This window comes from Manacus candei, unplaced genomic scaffold (genome assembly GCF_025592945.1).
Source record: "Manacus candei isolate 608988 ecotype Guabito, Panama unplaced genomic scaffold, ASM2559294v1 h1tg000018l, whole genome shotgun sequence".
Classification (NCBI taxonomy): domain Eukaryota; kingdom Metazoa; phylum Chordata; class Aves; order Passeriformes; family Pipridae; genus Manacus; species Manacus candei.
The window spans coordinates 10277830-10294496 of record NW_026138066.1 but is presented as its reverse complement, the minus strand read 5'-3'; the positions used below and the strand labels follow the sequence as shown (position 1 = coordinate 10294496).

At 40.0% G+C, this 16667-nt stretch overlaps 1 protein-coding gene across 8 annotated transcripts; it reads left to right on the top strand.

The window, feature by feature from the left end:
• Positions 1-220: 220 nt before the first annotated feature.
• On the top strand, positions 221-15704 carry TCP11L2 (t-complex 11 like 2). Of its 8 annotated transcripts, none has more exons than XM_051784385.1 (12): positions 385-468; positions 1172-1400; positions 3136-3252; positions 5222-5391; positions 6660-6795; positions 7011-7131; positions 7821-8041; positions 8899-9035; positions 10033-10220; positions 11603-11784; positions 12488-12660; positions 13098-15704. In XM_051784385.1, the coding sequence occupies exons 4-12, from the start codon at positions 5256-5258 to the stop codon at positions 13340-13342; spliced, it is 1539 nt and encodes a 512-aa protein (XP_051640345.1). In that variant the 5' UTR covers positions 385-468; positions 1172-1400; positions 3136-3252; positions 5222-5255; the 3' UTR covers positions 13343-15704. The 8 variants fall into 8 exon arrangements, with proteins under 8 accessions (XP_051640341.1, XP_051640340.1, XP_051640344.1 ...); XM_051784382.1 differs by lacking the exon at positions 1172-1400 and adding an exon at positions 1597-1643 and having other exon boundaries at positions 396-468; XM_051784384.1 differs by lacking the exon at positions 1172-1400 and having other exon boundaries at positions 331-468; positions 3133-3252.
• The last annotated feature ends 963 nt before the right edge of the window (positions 15705-16667 follow it).

The following is a 16667-nucleotide window of genomic DNA, read 5'->3' as shown; positions in this document are numbered from 1 at the left end:
GCCCGACTCCGCGGCTGTCCCCGTCCCTGAGGCGGCGCGGGGGGCGGGGCTGGCGCGGGAAGGGGCGGGGCCCTCCCCAGCCGACGGGGCCCTTCCGTAAACACCACCCAGCTCTTCCCCTGCCTCCCCCCGTGCGCCGGCACGGCCCATTGCCAGCGCGGGGGAGTCCGCGGGAGCGTCTTCTTGTGTCGCCTCATGTTTCTCCATGCTTAGTGCCTGGGCAGAACGAAGAGACGTGGATAGTTTCTGCCGGGATAGGCGGAGGTTGACCTACGTCCCTTAGGCTAGCTCACCGCTGGCAGGCAGGAAGAGGCGGCGCGCCTCCCCCCCGCCGCTGGCAGCGATGGGCGTGCCCGAGGAAGACACTAATAGTCCGGGCTGGGTCTTTAAACCCGGGGGGGCTGTTTGGGGCCCCGGCGAGCGCCGCGCAGGACGGCCAGGAGGGACGGCGGGCAGTGACCGACCGGGGTGAGCAGGGCATGGCAGGGCAGAGCTGCGCCGGCCGTGCCACGCGGTGGGGTGTCCGGGCACGCACGGGCGCTGAGCCGCGGGGTGAGCCCGGGTCAGGGCTGGCCCGGGGGCTGCCGCCCACCTGTGCGGTGCGGGAGACTGGGGGCGGCGGGCTGGCCACTCGCTCTGCTGCCCCTGTAGGGCACCCGCTGCAGCAGGTGGGTCCCGCAGTTCCTGCCCTGGGTCGGTAGTGCTCCTTTTGTCCCGTGTCTCATGGGCTTTCGCCGTCCGCTGGTGCCAGCCGGCACAGGGCACATCCGCGGGGTTCCCCTCGTGCAGCCCCGGTCCAAGGGGCAGGGGCCCCCGGCATCTCCCCGGGACACGGGACACTGAGGGGCGGGCGGCCGGGCTCGCCTTCGATGGGGCTGACGGAGAGTTCTCGCTCTCCGCTTCTGCCCTCCCCCCCACGGCCTGCCCTTGGAAACGTTGTTTGTTTTGGTCGGCGAGTGCCAAACTCCTGCCTCTGGTAACTATTAAAAACATGGGGCCGGGGGAGGAGACAGGCAGTGAAACAGATGGAGGAAGAGGAGGAGCCGCTGGCTCCCCTCGGTTCGCTCCCCCCGTCCCGCGCAGGGAGCGGAGCGGGCAGGGCGGACACGGGCTCCTCTCGGGGCTGCGGGCAGGGCTCGGGGACACGAACTGATCCCGCTCTTACCGACAGTTTGTAAGCCTTCCTGAAGAGAAGTCGCTGTTCAAAGGGAAGACCTGCGGAACTAAAAAACTAGAGGGGAGAAATGCTGGCTGTAAGCTGTGGAAAAACAAGCAAGTAACTCTTAACAAAGGCTCTTTTCTGCTCCTGTGCCGCAAGTGCTGGCAGAGGTGGAGTCAGTGAAAGGGAAACTCGAGCCCAGATGAGATTCAGTCGGTGCCAGGTTGAAGACAGTAAGAATGTAAGCCCAGTAGGATAAACAAAGTTAAGACCTTTATAGTGGTAAAACTAGACTGTGCACTCGTAAGTCCCTGCGTCCATTCACACTTTCTTTGAACAAAGCAGGGCTGTGGAAAACCTTTTCTTGAAGATAGCATCTGAAGGAAAAAACCCAAACTGTTCCAAACAGTCCTTTTTTTTTTTTTTCCTCCCCCTAGGTGCTTCATAAAGTAACTTCCAGTGCAATCCTTCAGGAATAAAAAGTGTATGTCCTCTAAAACTAATCTGATTTTGCAGTCTTGATTGGTTCTAAGTGATCAGTTGGGTGAAGTGGTGACCATATGAGAGCAGGATGCCTTCAAGCATCTACAATTTTGTATTCATTGTATTTTTAGTAAAAGAATAATTCACAACTGTCTAAACAGCAGCAGAAACATGAGAATTTAGTTCTTCATTGTTAACTAGAATCTTGGTGTTGCTACATTTAGAAGATACTTTTAGCTTGGTCTCCCATTTAGAGTTTATTGTTAAAAAACCTGCAATATAGTAATGAAGGCCTCTATGAAGATACCCAACCTAATAAGAGTGTAAACATCAGTAACTTTTAATGCAGAAGAGTAAAACAGGTTGAAAACACAGGCTGATCCTTTTAATAGAATAGGTAGGATATTAAGCTTTGCATTAAAACAACAACCTAATATGTAATACCTAATGAACTACTCAAAAAAAAAAGTATTGTCTATTCAAGATGGTGAGTTACAAAGAGATATTAAAAGGCTAAAGAGCTTTCTGAAGTATTTTACATGGCCATTATACTATTTTAAACTTAAAATTACTTATGAAGTTGGCCATTACTAATTCATGAGAAGCTCTGTGCTGCCTACAAAAGTATAAGGAAAATCAACCCTTCCAGTGTATGCTATAAAGAAAGGACTGACTCAGTTGTCTGTTGCTGTAACTAATTAGAAATGCCTTTTTTGGTTTGTACTTGCCTTTGATATGCTCAACAGCTCTATTTTGCCTAAGTGCTTTAGCTGTTGGGCAGCATATAGAAAAAAACTACAGTTGGCATGTCCAGATTCTGCTTGTATATTCATGTATGTTTAGTTTGGTGTGTTTATCTTTTAAGCTTAGAATTTAGCAATAATGTTCTGAATTTGCAGCATACACCCATTCTTCCTTCCCATTGTGTTTGAGGCATCCTCCTATGAAATGTATTTACTGTGGCAAAAGATTGCAATAATTTTTGTGTGTCATCCCCTATTGCAGTGTTGAAACTTCTTATTTAAGTTAATCCTTCTGAACTCTGTCAGCTCTGCTATCTGCATGTGTGTGTGTATTGTGTATATATATATACATATATACATATATATATATGCATATATTGTATATGCAGACATGGTCCTGTACATCAAGATATGTCTTGGGCCTCTTTGAAATGCAAGTATTTATTGCCAAAAAAAAATCCTTTTCTGGGACTAGTGTGTAAGGGCTTAATGTATGTAGACTTCTAATTTCTACCTTAACCATTTGCCCTTCTTGGGAATCAAGATTTGAGTGGAAGATGGCAATGCTGACTTGCCTTCGTGGCTGGTTTAGTACTTCTCTTAGGAGCACCTTGTAAATCTGAATATTTGTTAGCATTATTCCAGTTTTTAGGAAGTTCTTGGAATGCTAATGTATAAATTGTGTGAGAATTCGGAGGTTTTAATGGTCATTTAACTTCTTCCATGTACTTAGCACCGGGACTGAAGCAGTAGACTCATCTTGAAGTGCTCATACTAGGCGAGTGATTTACAAGACTGTGCTGGTTCACTGCTACCAACGTTAATCAAATCTTTCGATGGACCACATGCAACATTAACCTTTTGGAGGTTAGTTATTTATGTGTAAATAAAGGGGTGTTATACATGATTGAAACCTGGAAATATTGTGTTCTCATACTGATCCAGAAAAAAACAGTGGGAGGGTAGAGTGAACTTTGCAGGCTCTGTGGGGTTACTGAGTGATTCCACATCAAGAACCTGGAGTGTGTTCGACAGATGGGTTACTTGTCACAACTGGTCTCTGGTCAGCACTGGCTTTGAGATCTGTAACACACATTTTAATTGAAGAAATAGTCTCTCTTCTGTAGCATTAACTAGTGATGACTCATTTCTAATTGTACCATAATACAATTCACAAGCCAAAATATCTCAGCCTCCTGGGTTTTTTAGGTTCCCTCATAACTCTGTCTTGTTTGGTCAGTCCTGTTTTAAATATCTCCTTGTTTTCAGTTGCTTGGTAGAAATTACAGAATTGCTGTTCTAATAAGAGTTATGATGTTAAGGATCACAGGTAATGCTTCAAGTCTTGAATGCATGACCTCTGTGTCCTAGGCTGTCCTCTGTATCCTACTGGCTTCTCCAGCAGGATAATAAACTATTAGCTGTATTCTTGCTAACAGGATCAATTCTTTTCACAAGGAAACAGCAAGAAGTATGACATAAATAAGGGGCTCAAGTGCATCCTCTTTCCTCTTGGGAGAGGAGGATGAGTAAACATGCATTTAAGAATTGTTAATCATCTCAATTAACAGGGAAGTGCTCATCAGTGTAATAGCTTGTCAAGTTACAAAGGCCTGTTGAGGATGAGCTGGTACCCAAAAAGTCAAACGCTCTAAGCTGTAACTAGGTGCCAGCATAAAGAGATCTTCATTCTTACTACCTTTTTTCTATCCCAGGACCCCACAATATGTTGACTCACATAAGTACACACAAAGATCATCCTTTTATTGCCAAAAGTGGCTTTTTCCAAGTTCAGCAGATGCAGAGTGCAGTATTCTCTGCTACTGGAGTTGATGCAGTTTAATCATAAGTGAAATTATATTAGTTAAATTTGCTGGTGGAAGCCATTGTTGGCTATGTCTCTTCATAAAGTTTACTACAGAATGCTTCCTGGCCATAATTAGAGATGGACAGCTACTTTTGGTATCTGGGCCAAATTCCTTTGGTAGTAATTACATATGACAACCAACTTCTCATTTTAATAATATAATGAATATATTTTTCACTTCCTGTCATACAACTATTAATCATCTGTATGACACTGTGCAACTGTCCAAATTTTCTGCAATTGCAGATTATATACCTGAAAGGCAGTTTCTTTACATAGACAGAAGCACTATGAAGTGTTACACTTCACTGGTGGTTGTCTATGCTAAATATAACGTTAGAGGCTCAGAGTTGCCATTTGACTGAAAACAGAAAACTTATCCACCCTCACCCCTAGGAGGAGTGCTTTTTGTGTCTGTGCCGTTGTTGATCTTATTCTGAGCACAGACCCACCTAAAGCAGCAGGCCAGACCTTCAGCTACACCCTGTCAGAAATTTAGTATTCTAAATTACTTGAAAATTCTTCCCCTGCAACTTCTGTGTTTGCTTCACAAATGTTACACTCGGTGCTGTCTGTTTGTGGAAGGAAGCTCATTGCTAAACATCACTTGGTGAAGTCAGATGGGGGATGGTAACATCATGAGATGCCTTTATGGACATTGAAAACTTAGAAAATTCTTGCAACAAGCAGTTTCAGGGGTTACTGTGGGTAGTCTTTAATTTTTTTAAATATAACCAATTTACAGACTATCTCTAACATAATCATTAAGGTATGAAACAGCTGAAGGTACAAAACTTTCTTACAGAACAGGTACAGTTTGCTGATAGCTGTAGGACTGTGCATGTCAAGCCAGATCCTTCCTGTAACAGCTGTAACACATTCACAATATAGTGATGAGCCTCTGACTGTTTTGAAAAACAAACAAAAAATTAAGTGCTGGTTTTATGGGAATTGTATTTGTCTTTCCAGGTCTTGTTTACTGTTGCAGCTAAAGGGAATCAGAATGCCTCTCAATGACGACCAGAACAGTGATTCAGACTCTTCACGCCTCTCGGAAAGCACAGCAGCTTCCAGCGACTCGGAATATTCGAGGCAGAGCTTTAACAGTGATTCTTCCAGCAAACCCAGTTCCCCAGCGTGTAAGCCTATTTCAACCTTAGCTGCATTGTGCATAGACCAATAAGGCTAACTTATCTTGTTTCTCTTTGCTGTCGTGGGTAGAACCTGGGATTCTGAATCTGTTTAAGAGTATTAAGAGAAAGGCACGGCTTTCTCTCTGCTGTGAAGCAGTGCATCTCCTTGTGTGTGGAACACCACCAGCAGCAGTATCCATGGGGGTCTCCCTGGGCACTCCTACCCTTCAGAAAGTGTAAGAAAAGTGTGCCACCATGAACATCCTATTCTTGAGCTAACCTTGACTTTGATAGCAGTCTCCCACTCAAACAGATATTGCTTTGTGCAAAGGGTGGGTTTCCTCTGTTTGATCCCTGTGCTTAAAAATTAATTCTGTAACTTACAGATTTGTAATACTATATCAAATTATATGAATTAATCTCTAATTCACATTTTTCTTTCATAAATATTAGAATCAAATGGAAAACGTACATTTGCACAAAGAAGATAATTTGAGTAATGATAAATAAAACCTTGGTTAAGATGTGGTTCATGTTTGTGTCTGTAAGCATTCTCAGACCATGCAAACTTTTTACATCAGTGTAAGTGAATCTTACATTAAAACAAGTCTTGTTAGTGGAGCTGCAATTGGCAGCTGGCTCTTTGTTACCAGTCTTCCAAATACTAAAGTTAAGTGATAGAATTTTGGGGTTTAGAAACTTTGGGAATTTGCCCTTGCTTTCCAATGTAGTGTTTGTTTTGTTGTTACTGCTTGTTTGTAAAAAATGAGTGTAACTTAGGTTCCACAGAAGGTGAAAGATCTGCTGATCATAAGTGAGGGGTTCTAAGTCAGTAACTTCAGAACCTTCTCAACAGGCAATAAAACCTCAATATAGCCATTATGTGCTGAGGATTATAATGGACATCTGATATCTGTTATCGACCATTCTTTTGATCTGGTAGATTTTACACAGCAGTTAATAGGAAATTTGTGGAATGCAAGATCCTGTTTTAAAGGGGAAATAAAGATACCTTAGTTCAAATGTGTAAATACGAAATTGCTTCACAAAATGTTTTGAGGTTTTTGTGGTGTTACCCCTACACACACCCCTGATAAGCTGGGAGTTTCCTGAATTAGTGTTTTAAGAAGATATAAAGACCTGGTAATCTTAGGTTGTTTCTTCTAGAGTCCTAGATTTCAATTAGCAAGCAGTAAAATTTCTGTGTTTCAGTATTTTTCAATTGCACTTATCAACTACAGATACTTGGCTTGAATTGATCCTGTTTATTCCAGCAGCAAGCCCTCCCAAGGTTATTACATTTGATGAACTGATGGCAGCTACAAGAAATTTGTCAAACTGGACTCTAGCTCATGAAATTGCTGTAAATGCAAATTTTTGCATAAAACATGAAGACTTCCCACAAAACAGGTAGGAGCCTGAATTTTGCAAAAAGCAGCATTGGTATTGGGAAGAGAAATGAAGGGAACATGTTCTGGGAGCTGTGATCCACAGCCCAAGGAAGATGTGGTTGCAGGGCATAATATCTGGTGAGGTGTTTCCCAACAAGTGAAGCATCTAAAATAGTTACCAAGGATGAAAGCTAATTGGGAATCTTTTCTGTGTCTAATTGCCTTACCCCACAGCTTTGCAGGCACGGTGAAACAAATTGTACACAAGGCATTTTGGGATCATTTGGAATCAGAACTGAACGAAGATCCTCCAGAATATGAACATGCTATCAAGCTCTTTGAGGAAATTAAGGAGGTAATCCTCCTTCTCCATGTTGTTTTGTCAGCTTAGGTCTGAGATCTCTTAGTTCACTGAAGGGTCTGCTTAACTTAGTCAAGCCAACACCTTCAAGTTCTTCCTTTTAAGATAAGCCATGGCTTGCATTTGATAGTATATTTATATTAACCAGGAATATGTCCACAAACACACAGTGGCATGTTCACTCAGCTTTCACTGCGTGATGAGGAGTTGAAAATGATCTCTTTTCACAAAGCTTCACATCTCTGCTAGCCTATTTCCAGAAACATACTGTGAGCTTAGGGCATGAACAGAAGTATAAACGTGACTGCACCTGCCTACTTAGACTTCATTGTTTGATTATCACACAGGTGAGCATACAAACCTTCAATCCTGGCACAATGCTAAATCTTCCAGAATTTTAAGTTAGTAAATGTTTGTTTTACAGGGCAGCCTCCCAGCTTTTGAAGGAGTCTAGTTGTGCACTTGCTTTCTGTTTTACTGACTGAGCATTTTTGGAGAACTGTACTGTGATCCTTTTAACAGTCCTTTTACCCCTGCTACCTTAGATAATGTTCAGTCTTAAAATGTGGGGTTATAGTCTACATATACTTGACATTAGTATTAAAATCCCACTTTCGTGTGTTTACTAAGTGGTTTGGTTTTTATTAATAAGCTTTTCCTTTTTCTTTCCCCCTCTAATTTAGATTCTTCTCTCCTTCCTGACTCCTGGAGCAAACAGGATTCACAATCAAATTTGTGAAGTTCTAGATACGGATCTTATAAGACAGCAGGCAGAACATAATTCTGTTGATATTCCTGGTCTAGCCAACTATATCATCAACACTATGGGAAAGTTGTGTGCTCCAGTAAGAGACAACGATATAAAACAGTTAAAGGCAACTGACAATATCGTAGAATTACTGAGGTTGGTATTGGGGTGAGGTTTGAGGGCTTTTTAGAGGAAAAACCTCTTCCCTGAAAGAGTTCTGGGCAGTGGAAATGGGGGGTAAAGCCTTAACAAGTGTTAAATTGTGTCAGTTTACATAACACCTGTTCTGACACCATGGCCAGATTGTGTATCTTACTTTGTAATGAAATGGGTAGGATACCTCTATGAAATTAGGCAGCTCTGAATATCTAAGCCAACAACTCTTGCAATAATCTGTGTTTCAGAAACTGTTTTTTTCTGTCTTGTTCATCCTTACAAAATGAAAGCAGCACATTTGTACTGTTCCTTCTTGAAGTGGTTGTTGCATTCTTTCTCTGGCAGGCCAAACTTCAGATTAAAAGCTCTTTAGTTAAGATCTTATTACTTGAATTTGAGTAAAACATTTGCATAGAAGGGCATAAACCACTGTACTGCTCCTTAGGTACACGGAAATATTAAGAGTAAATGCTGGTTGTTCTTCTGTGGATGTATAAGGATCAGGGCAACTGGTTCAGAAGGATTATTTATCTCGGTGCAATCAGGGTGACTAAAAGGTTAAAATCTCTTCGTTTGGACTGAAATTGATGTAGTTCCTGAAAACCTTTCTCTTACAGTTACAGGGTTGTAGCACTTAGAGATGCTACATGTGTCCTGTCTCTGTAACTTAGACCAATCCCTATATACACTGCTCCTTCATGTATTCCAGATGATAGGTAACATCTGTTACTCTGAAATACCAATGAAGGAGTTTACTTCTCTCAGAAGTTAAAGTGCCAATGTACACATACTTCACATGTGCTGGTTAAAATCAATAGACTAAATTAAACTCTGAGATTTTAAATTCTTCCTTTCAGACAAATATTCCATGTTTTGGATCTGATGAAAGTGGATATGGCAAACTACACAATTAAAAGCCTTAGGCCATACCTCTGGCATAATTTGGTGGACTACGAAAGAACAAAATTCCAGGAAATTCTTGAAGAAACACCAAGTATGTATCGTGCTATATTTAATTCAAACTTTTCTCTAAAAAGAGGACCATTTAAAGACATGCTGTGGAAATCTATAAGTTGCAGTTAACTTAGAGGAAAACTTCACTTTCTTGTCTCTAAGTAATGCAAAAATTTTTTGACAAGCAAGCTACCACTAGGTGATTGCTTAACTTGCTATAACGTTTATTTATCTGTAGTCTGAGGCACTTTCAGACAAACTTATATTTGCCAAACTGGTTGATATCTGAAAAACAGTGACTCTTGCTGTCTGGATGCAGAAGCCCTACATAAGGATGAGACCTTTCTCTCTTTCATGCGCAGCAATTTTGTTGTTAGTCTGAAGTAAACATATAAAACCAGTTAGCATGTCTGAAAATTGGATGGGGTAAGATCAAGTTTTTTTAATAAACAAAAGGCAGGCTCTGAATGAAACTTCTTGGATGATGCAAAGTCAACTTGATCCACTATTGTAGGTTTTGTGTCATATGGTTAAATAGTGTTCAGAAATACATTTCCAAGAAGAATAAGTAAGCTTGCTAAAATCTGGAGCAGGGGCTTCTAAAATGCACTGAGCCACTGATGGGGCCTGTAGTGTTTGTATACACAGCCTGAGGAAAAACTCTATTAATAGCAAATTAAATGCTTTAAAGAGTTCTATTTCCCTTCACCTCTACTTTTCTGTCCTATGTCCCAACTTAAGTGGCCTCTGAAAAACAGTGCTTTGGGACCTCAAACTTTGACACTTTTTCTACCTAAAAATCTTGTTTGAAATCTAATATATTATTGCTGGGTTTCTACAAACTAGCTACAGTATTGAGGTGACCAGTGGAACATGATCAGTGGAAAAAAAGTGAGGGAGGGAATTGACTCAGCTGTCGACTATATTTGAGTCTTCAGAAGTTCAATTCTCTTATGTGTACAACTCTCTTTTTTTCTCAAGGTAGTGCTTATTTTGATGAAGGCATGCAGTAAATCTGTGCTATTTGCAATACTTAGGTGCCCTGAATCTCACAACAGAATGGATAAAGGAATCTATAGAAGATGAATTGTCATCTATTTCTGATGAATCTTCATCATCCCCTGGTGCTGACAGTAGTTCAAAACCAATTATTAGTCCTACACTGGTGCTAAACAACGGCTACTTGAAACTGTTACAATGGGATTATTGCAAAACAATTCCAGAGGTAAGTGTATTTTGGTGTCTACAGATTTCCAGCTACATGAAATAATTGGTGTAAATAATAATCCCACTATTAAGTGACAATAAGTGGATGTTCTCTTGCACTCCTTAAATTTCTGCACAGTAAATTTGAAATTTGGAGATTATGTACTAGTCCAGTTTCTGAAATTTGAGACAGGAAGTCAACAACTAGAAAAAAACAAGGTAAAGGTCGTTTTCCCTCTCTCCAATCATAGCTCACCAGCTCCAACCTAAGAGCAGTCTTGGCTGTGGTCAAAGGCCGGGCCTTATAGTCATGGTACTTGGCTCTCCGTATCTTTAAAAGAACTGACTGTAGCATCCTGTTTTCCTAACAGCAGCAGGAATTCGTGGGATTGCTCTTTAGAATAGAATAAGTAAAAAACTTGAAGCCCTCTAAAGCAGATATTTATCCTTTCTCAGTGCATGTTTCAAGAACCAGTGTTCAGTTTTTCCCTCCAAGTCCTGATTACTGACCTCTGCAACTTTCCATAACTTTCCATAAAGCCAATGTGAAATTTGCCATCAGTCAGGGCTAAAATTTGCATTTGCAGGGAGGGCTTTAGCTACACTTAGGATGGCCTGGCAGAGAATTTACTAAATACATGGGGATGCTCTTGATGCTCTCAGTCCATGGATAGAAGGGAAGCCACCTTATTCTTACCTTTCTGTGAACAGTTTTGCATAAGAGATGCACACAGGTGTCCTCTGGTGGATCTAATTTGACAGACTATGAAGTTGCTACCAACTACAGTTGGATGTTAATGTCCTTGCTGCTCAGTGGAGGCATATGATTAGAATGAACTTTTTTTAACCTAAAATAAGTCACTCCAGCCACATCTCGCTGTGGGAATTACTTCTGTTCTTGGTATGATTAACTGGCTTTTTGCCTGTAGCAGGTTATAATATCATTTGCAGAACCTGCTCTGGTGGTTGTCAAGCACAGTTGTTCATCATTATCTGTCTGTTACAAATCCTGGCATTTTTCAAAGGACAGAAATCCAGAAGACTATTCTGTTTGTAACCCTGGTCACTGCAATGTCCTCTGGATCCTCTGAGCAGTCCACATTATGGGCTGAATTGCTGGTTTCAGGCTTATCAGCAGTGGTGAGGAGTGAGATGCAATGGCCTCAGTTTCCTCTGCACTGAAGGCATTACTTTTCTTCCCACCACAGGGTTACTTCTGGTATTGTATATAATGCCACTTCATACTATACTACATATTTAGGGTATCTCACCTGCTGTCTCTTCTGGCTTTGCATATTTGTGATTAAAAAGAGTAATGCTTCATGACTGCATCCTAGATATGTCTTATTCCTGTCTCTCTCCCTCATTGTTCCTAAATGAGTATTATTGTTTCAATTCCAGACTCTAATAACAGATGAAGTTCGTCTTCAGGAGTTGAGAGAAAAGCTCAATCAATTAAAAATCATAGCCTGTATTTCTCTCATAACAAACAATATGGTGGGTGCAGCAATTGTAGATGTGCCTGATTTTGCAGACCAACTGAAAAGGATCTCTGTTCCTCTTCTTGAAGGCATGAACAAGAAGTAAGGCCTTGTTTTTATCACTCTTATTTTTTGAACAGGAAATAGTTGGAAACAATTCTGATGTCATAGCTTGTTATTAGTAGGAAGATACCAAATTTTAATAATTTATGTATTCCCTTTATAAGTCCACTGTATGTTAGACACGTGTTTTCAAAGTTAGATTTTAATAATCTTAATCTTGATGTTGGTGTACAGAATTTGGAGCCTAGTAATAAAGTTCATTCATACACTCCTAATATTGGAGAGACTGTGGCAATACATTCACTAAATTGTCTTGCCAATTGCTTCAAACTTGTAGATAGTTCAAGTTACTTGGTTGCCTATTTCTGCTGCTGCTTGCACTACAAGCAAGTCTGATGTTATAAAATAGTTTTCCACTCTGCTTTTTCTCATGAAATGCTATGCACGTGGCCCAGAAAAACACCCAGGCACAAGGGCAAAGTGAACTGGTGCCACTGCCTGCACATTTGGTATTATTTTTCCCCACCATTTGAATCACAATTGGGTCCTTATTTTATTTTCCACATAGAGATTTTCCTGTATCTGTAGATGTACATAAATCTGCAACAGTAAAAGATAACTTTTCAAAATTCTCTCATTGCAGAGAGCAAGTTGAAAACAAAATGCAAAGGAGACAATTGAGGTCACCTTACAAGCTATGCCACAGAAACTGCAGAAGTTAATGCTTTTCTGTTTCTTCCAGATCTTTTGATTTGAAGGAGGCTCTGAATGCTATTGGTGTCCAGATTTGCAGCAAAGTGAACAAGTCTCTAACTGAAAGAGGTCTTCCCACTCTTAGTGAGGAAATGCAGAGTAATTTAATGGGTCAAATCGCTCATATTGTTGAGAAGAATAATCCTGTCTGTTCCTTGATTGGTTAGTAAGATACTACATAACTGTGTGTTAACTTACTCCCAGCAAGCTTAATCAGCTGTCTAGCTATCTTTTAAAAGCACTTTCTTACTGCAGTAAAATACTGGCTCAACTAAGACTAAGGAAATGTTGTTCACCTATAGATGCTGTTCTTGGTGTGCTGCAGAGCATTTCTAGTCGCAGCTAGAAATAATTCTAAGAGTGCTTGTACAGACAAGCCTAGACAGCCTGGTATTTTGGAGAAGAATTTGGGAAAATGAATGCTATTCAGTATCCTTTCTGTCTGTTCTGGATTTACCTAATATGGAATAGACTCAAAGGAAAAAAAGTTATTGCTTACATAGTTGGATTTTTTTTACTGTGTTGATATGCTTACAAATCAACTCTGGCTTCATCTTGCGTTTACATTTGTTCTGAGCATACTTTCTATTCCATTTCAGACAAACGAATCCAGCTCTTCTTGAGAAGCTTGCTTGCTCTTCCAGGTGTCCAGAAGTGTATGCCTACTATGCCAGGAGGCCTTTCTGTAATTCAGACAGAGATGGAGTTTGTTGGATCTCAGTATGCAAGCATTGTAAACTTCAATAAAAAAGTGTATGGACCATTCTATGCAAACATACTTAGAAAACTACTTTTTCCTGAGGCACCAATAGAGAAAGCAGAAGCAGAAACAGCTGGCAATTAAAAAATGTACCCTTTTTTTATTTTCCAAGACAGTGGGGAAGTCAGATCTCTAAGAACAGCCTACGCCGGTGACTGTTGATGAAAAAGGTCTTGTAAAATGTATACAGATAGTTTCTGAGATTCACTGTAAAAAAATTAATTTCAAGGTCATATATATATATATTTTAAGAGAAAAAAGTTTGTTTAATGGATTGTCACTTGTAATAACCAGCGAATTATTAATTTTCATGGCAAACATTTATTAGGATTTGCAGTGGGAAAAAGCTGGCAAAGTACTTACTGTTTTGCCACCAATAAAACAATGTTATTTTTCAACTCAAATATATTTACATATAGCAGTGCATATTATGCAATGACAAAACAACTGTAGATAAAATGTACTGTGCTTACATTGTATTTTTGTAGAGTAACATCAAAGACAACAATTATGTTTCTGAAAATACTTCAAAGAAGAAAGTATAGCATAACTGCTTCAACCAAACCCAGGTTCATACTAGGGCAAGTTTGGGTACTCCTGCAGTTACTGGAACCAGAACTTTGCCTCTGTTACATTGAGGAATGCCAGTGTTATAAGCTGTTTGCAGTATAGCAGTTACAGAAGCAGCATTCACCACTTCAAGTAGGAATCATTGAGAACTTCTCAACTGTAATTGAGGTTAATGATAAACACATAAGAAACATGATGTTGGGGAGTGGAGTAAATTTCTGTATATAATGTTTATAAGCATTTTGTTTATTCAGTGGAGGTCATACAGATCTTTAATATGTGTATGTACTGACCTTTGATCTTAATGGATGGGTATTAAGTATTTTTAAGTTAGGTCTTTCTGACCTTTATTCCCAGAAGCACTTAAGGCTGACCTTACAATGTACCACAGAGCACCTCCCCCTTTTATGCCCTCATCCAACAGAATATTAGTCTTTCACAACAGATTCTTAGGTCTGAAAGCAAGAACCCAAATAAATAGTCATTCTTGAAAATGTGATTAGATTCACTTTTATGGAGTCTCTGAGAAATGCTGCTGTTTTCTTCAAATTCCTTTGGAATAGGCCCCAAAACTTAGTTCCCATTTAAGGCATTGGGAATCTTGCATACAGAAAATTAATAGGCTTGAATTCGAGAAATGTGGAAGTGAACTTCTCCAAGTTTACACAGGCTTTATTTTGCATATTTCAGATTACTGGGATTAGACACTGCTGGAATACATAATATAGACATGTTCTTGTCTATGAAATTGAATAATTTACTTGAAAATGATATTTTAATATATTACCATATAATAGTCCTTTTAAGATGTCATATATAAAAAACCTCAGTGTGGTACAGGTTATAGCTTGTTTTTAATATTTTATATTACAATCTATTTTTTATGAAGAGACAAAAAAATAACCTGTAAAAGCTTAATGTGTCACACAGATTGTATGTGTACATTACTATGTCTATCATAGAGGTCTAAAAAAAACTGGGCATTATTAGCACTGTGGTTTTGTAGTCTGTTTTTACAGGATTCTGTACCCTTTATAGTAAGGGAAATTAATTCTAGTCAGTTGTTTCTCAGTGTCCAGGGACTTTGGTCACATGTACATGATATGGAAAACTTTCTTCAAAATGCCTTTTTAGAAAAATTTCACTAGTGCACTTCTGTTCTAACCCTTGTAATAACATTGCACAAAATAAAGATGAATACATATTTTAAAGGGAACTGTCTCCTGGAAAACCTGAGAGAAAGGAACTCTTAGAATATAATAATTGTGCCACTAGTTAAGTCAGGCTTGCTCACATGAATATGGAATTTTGATATGCAATTCATGATCACCAAGAGAAAAATGCATTTCAAAAGCAGTTAGGGGGAATTAAATCTTAGCGATTTGCTACATCTTGAGAAATACCTAAATGATTCTGAGCTTAGTCAAAAGAGGGTTTTGTAACATTTGAAGATGATTGCTAATGTGATTATGAACTTTTTATCATAATACTTCATATACATTGTATTGTACAAATTAATATCAAACTATAGATCTTTAAGGAACTGGAAAAGCTGTCGTACTAGTTTTTACCAGTAAATACTCAAAAAGTAGGGTTCATCTGTGGGTTTTGGTGATTAAGATAACTTGCAAAGGGCATTTTTTATAGCATGGCCTATGTTTCAAGTGATTGTTTAATGTTTTTTAATGTTTCAAACATGGACATTGCATCTGTTTAATGTCATATGTTGCATGCTGTTTACGCTGCTGTGGCTGAAATGCACTTGCCTCTGCTCTGAAGTTGTTCTTGTGAAACAAGATGCCATTCTGTAGCAGCTTTCTTTGTTAAAAAAAACAAATATTTGAGGGTTTGGATGCATTAAATTTTGTTTGTGATACCATCAGTGGTGAAAAGTTATTTATATAAACTTTCTTAAATGCTGTGGATTTTTAAATGCCAAAGGTAAATGACTGCACTAATAATATGTTGTGACCCTTTTTCTGTAGCTTCTCAGGAGTGGCTCAGAGGTAGAGGAGTGACTTTAATCCAGCTGCACAAATAACATTCAAAACAGCTGCTTGCTTAAATCTGACTAATTGGAAGAAGAATGTATTTGGTTTGCATGGCAAAGATGGAGGGGTTGGGCTACAGGGGTGGCTTCTGTGAGAAGCTACTAGAAGCTTTGCCTGTGCCTGACAGAAGACTTGCCACGTACTAAACAAATTTTCCAGACTGACTGTGCACTTTAGGCAGGAAACCAAATAGAATTGGTCTGAAATACTGCCTTTATGTTTAACCTGCGCCTTTATGTCCGAGATGCACGGAGTGCAGACCCCACTCCGTAAATGTTACTCACGTGGAAACTGAGCCAGAGCAGACTTGTGTAAGCAATGTTTTCACACTGCTTTTAAAGCATACTTAGCAATTACTATATGTGAACTGGCAAAAACTTACTGCCACGGGAACCTGCAGAAATCACTGATGTTTCTCGTTAATCTTAAACTGGGAAAGATGAGTAGTCCCCTATCTGGGATTTTGGTTTCTCTATAGCACTGGAGAGAGAAAGCAAAAGAGCTTGTAGGTGATCCAGCTACAGCATTCAACATTAAGATCAGAAAAAAGGCAATAACAATGATGATTATAATAATAGTAATAATAATGATGCTAAAAGCTTATGCCTCCTGTTGCTTTACATGATAAAAATTGCAAGAAATGAGTTTGTACCCCAACTGCTCTGTGTTCCCTCCGGCCCTGCCGCCTCCTGGATCCCCGGCTGCGGCGCCGGGGGGGGCGGTGGCTGGCTCAGGGATTCAGGGAGGACCCCTCCCAACACTGCCAGGCACTAAAGCCCCGCGGGAGG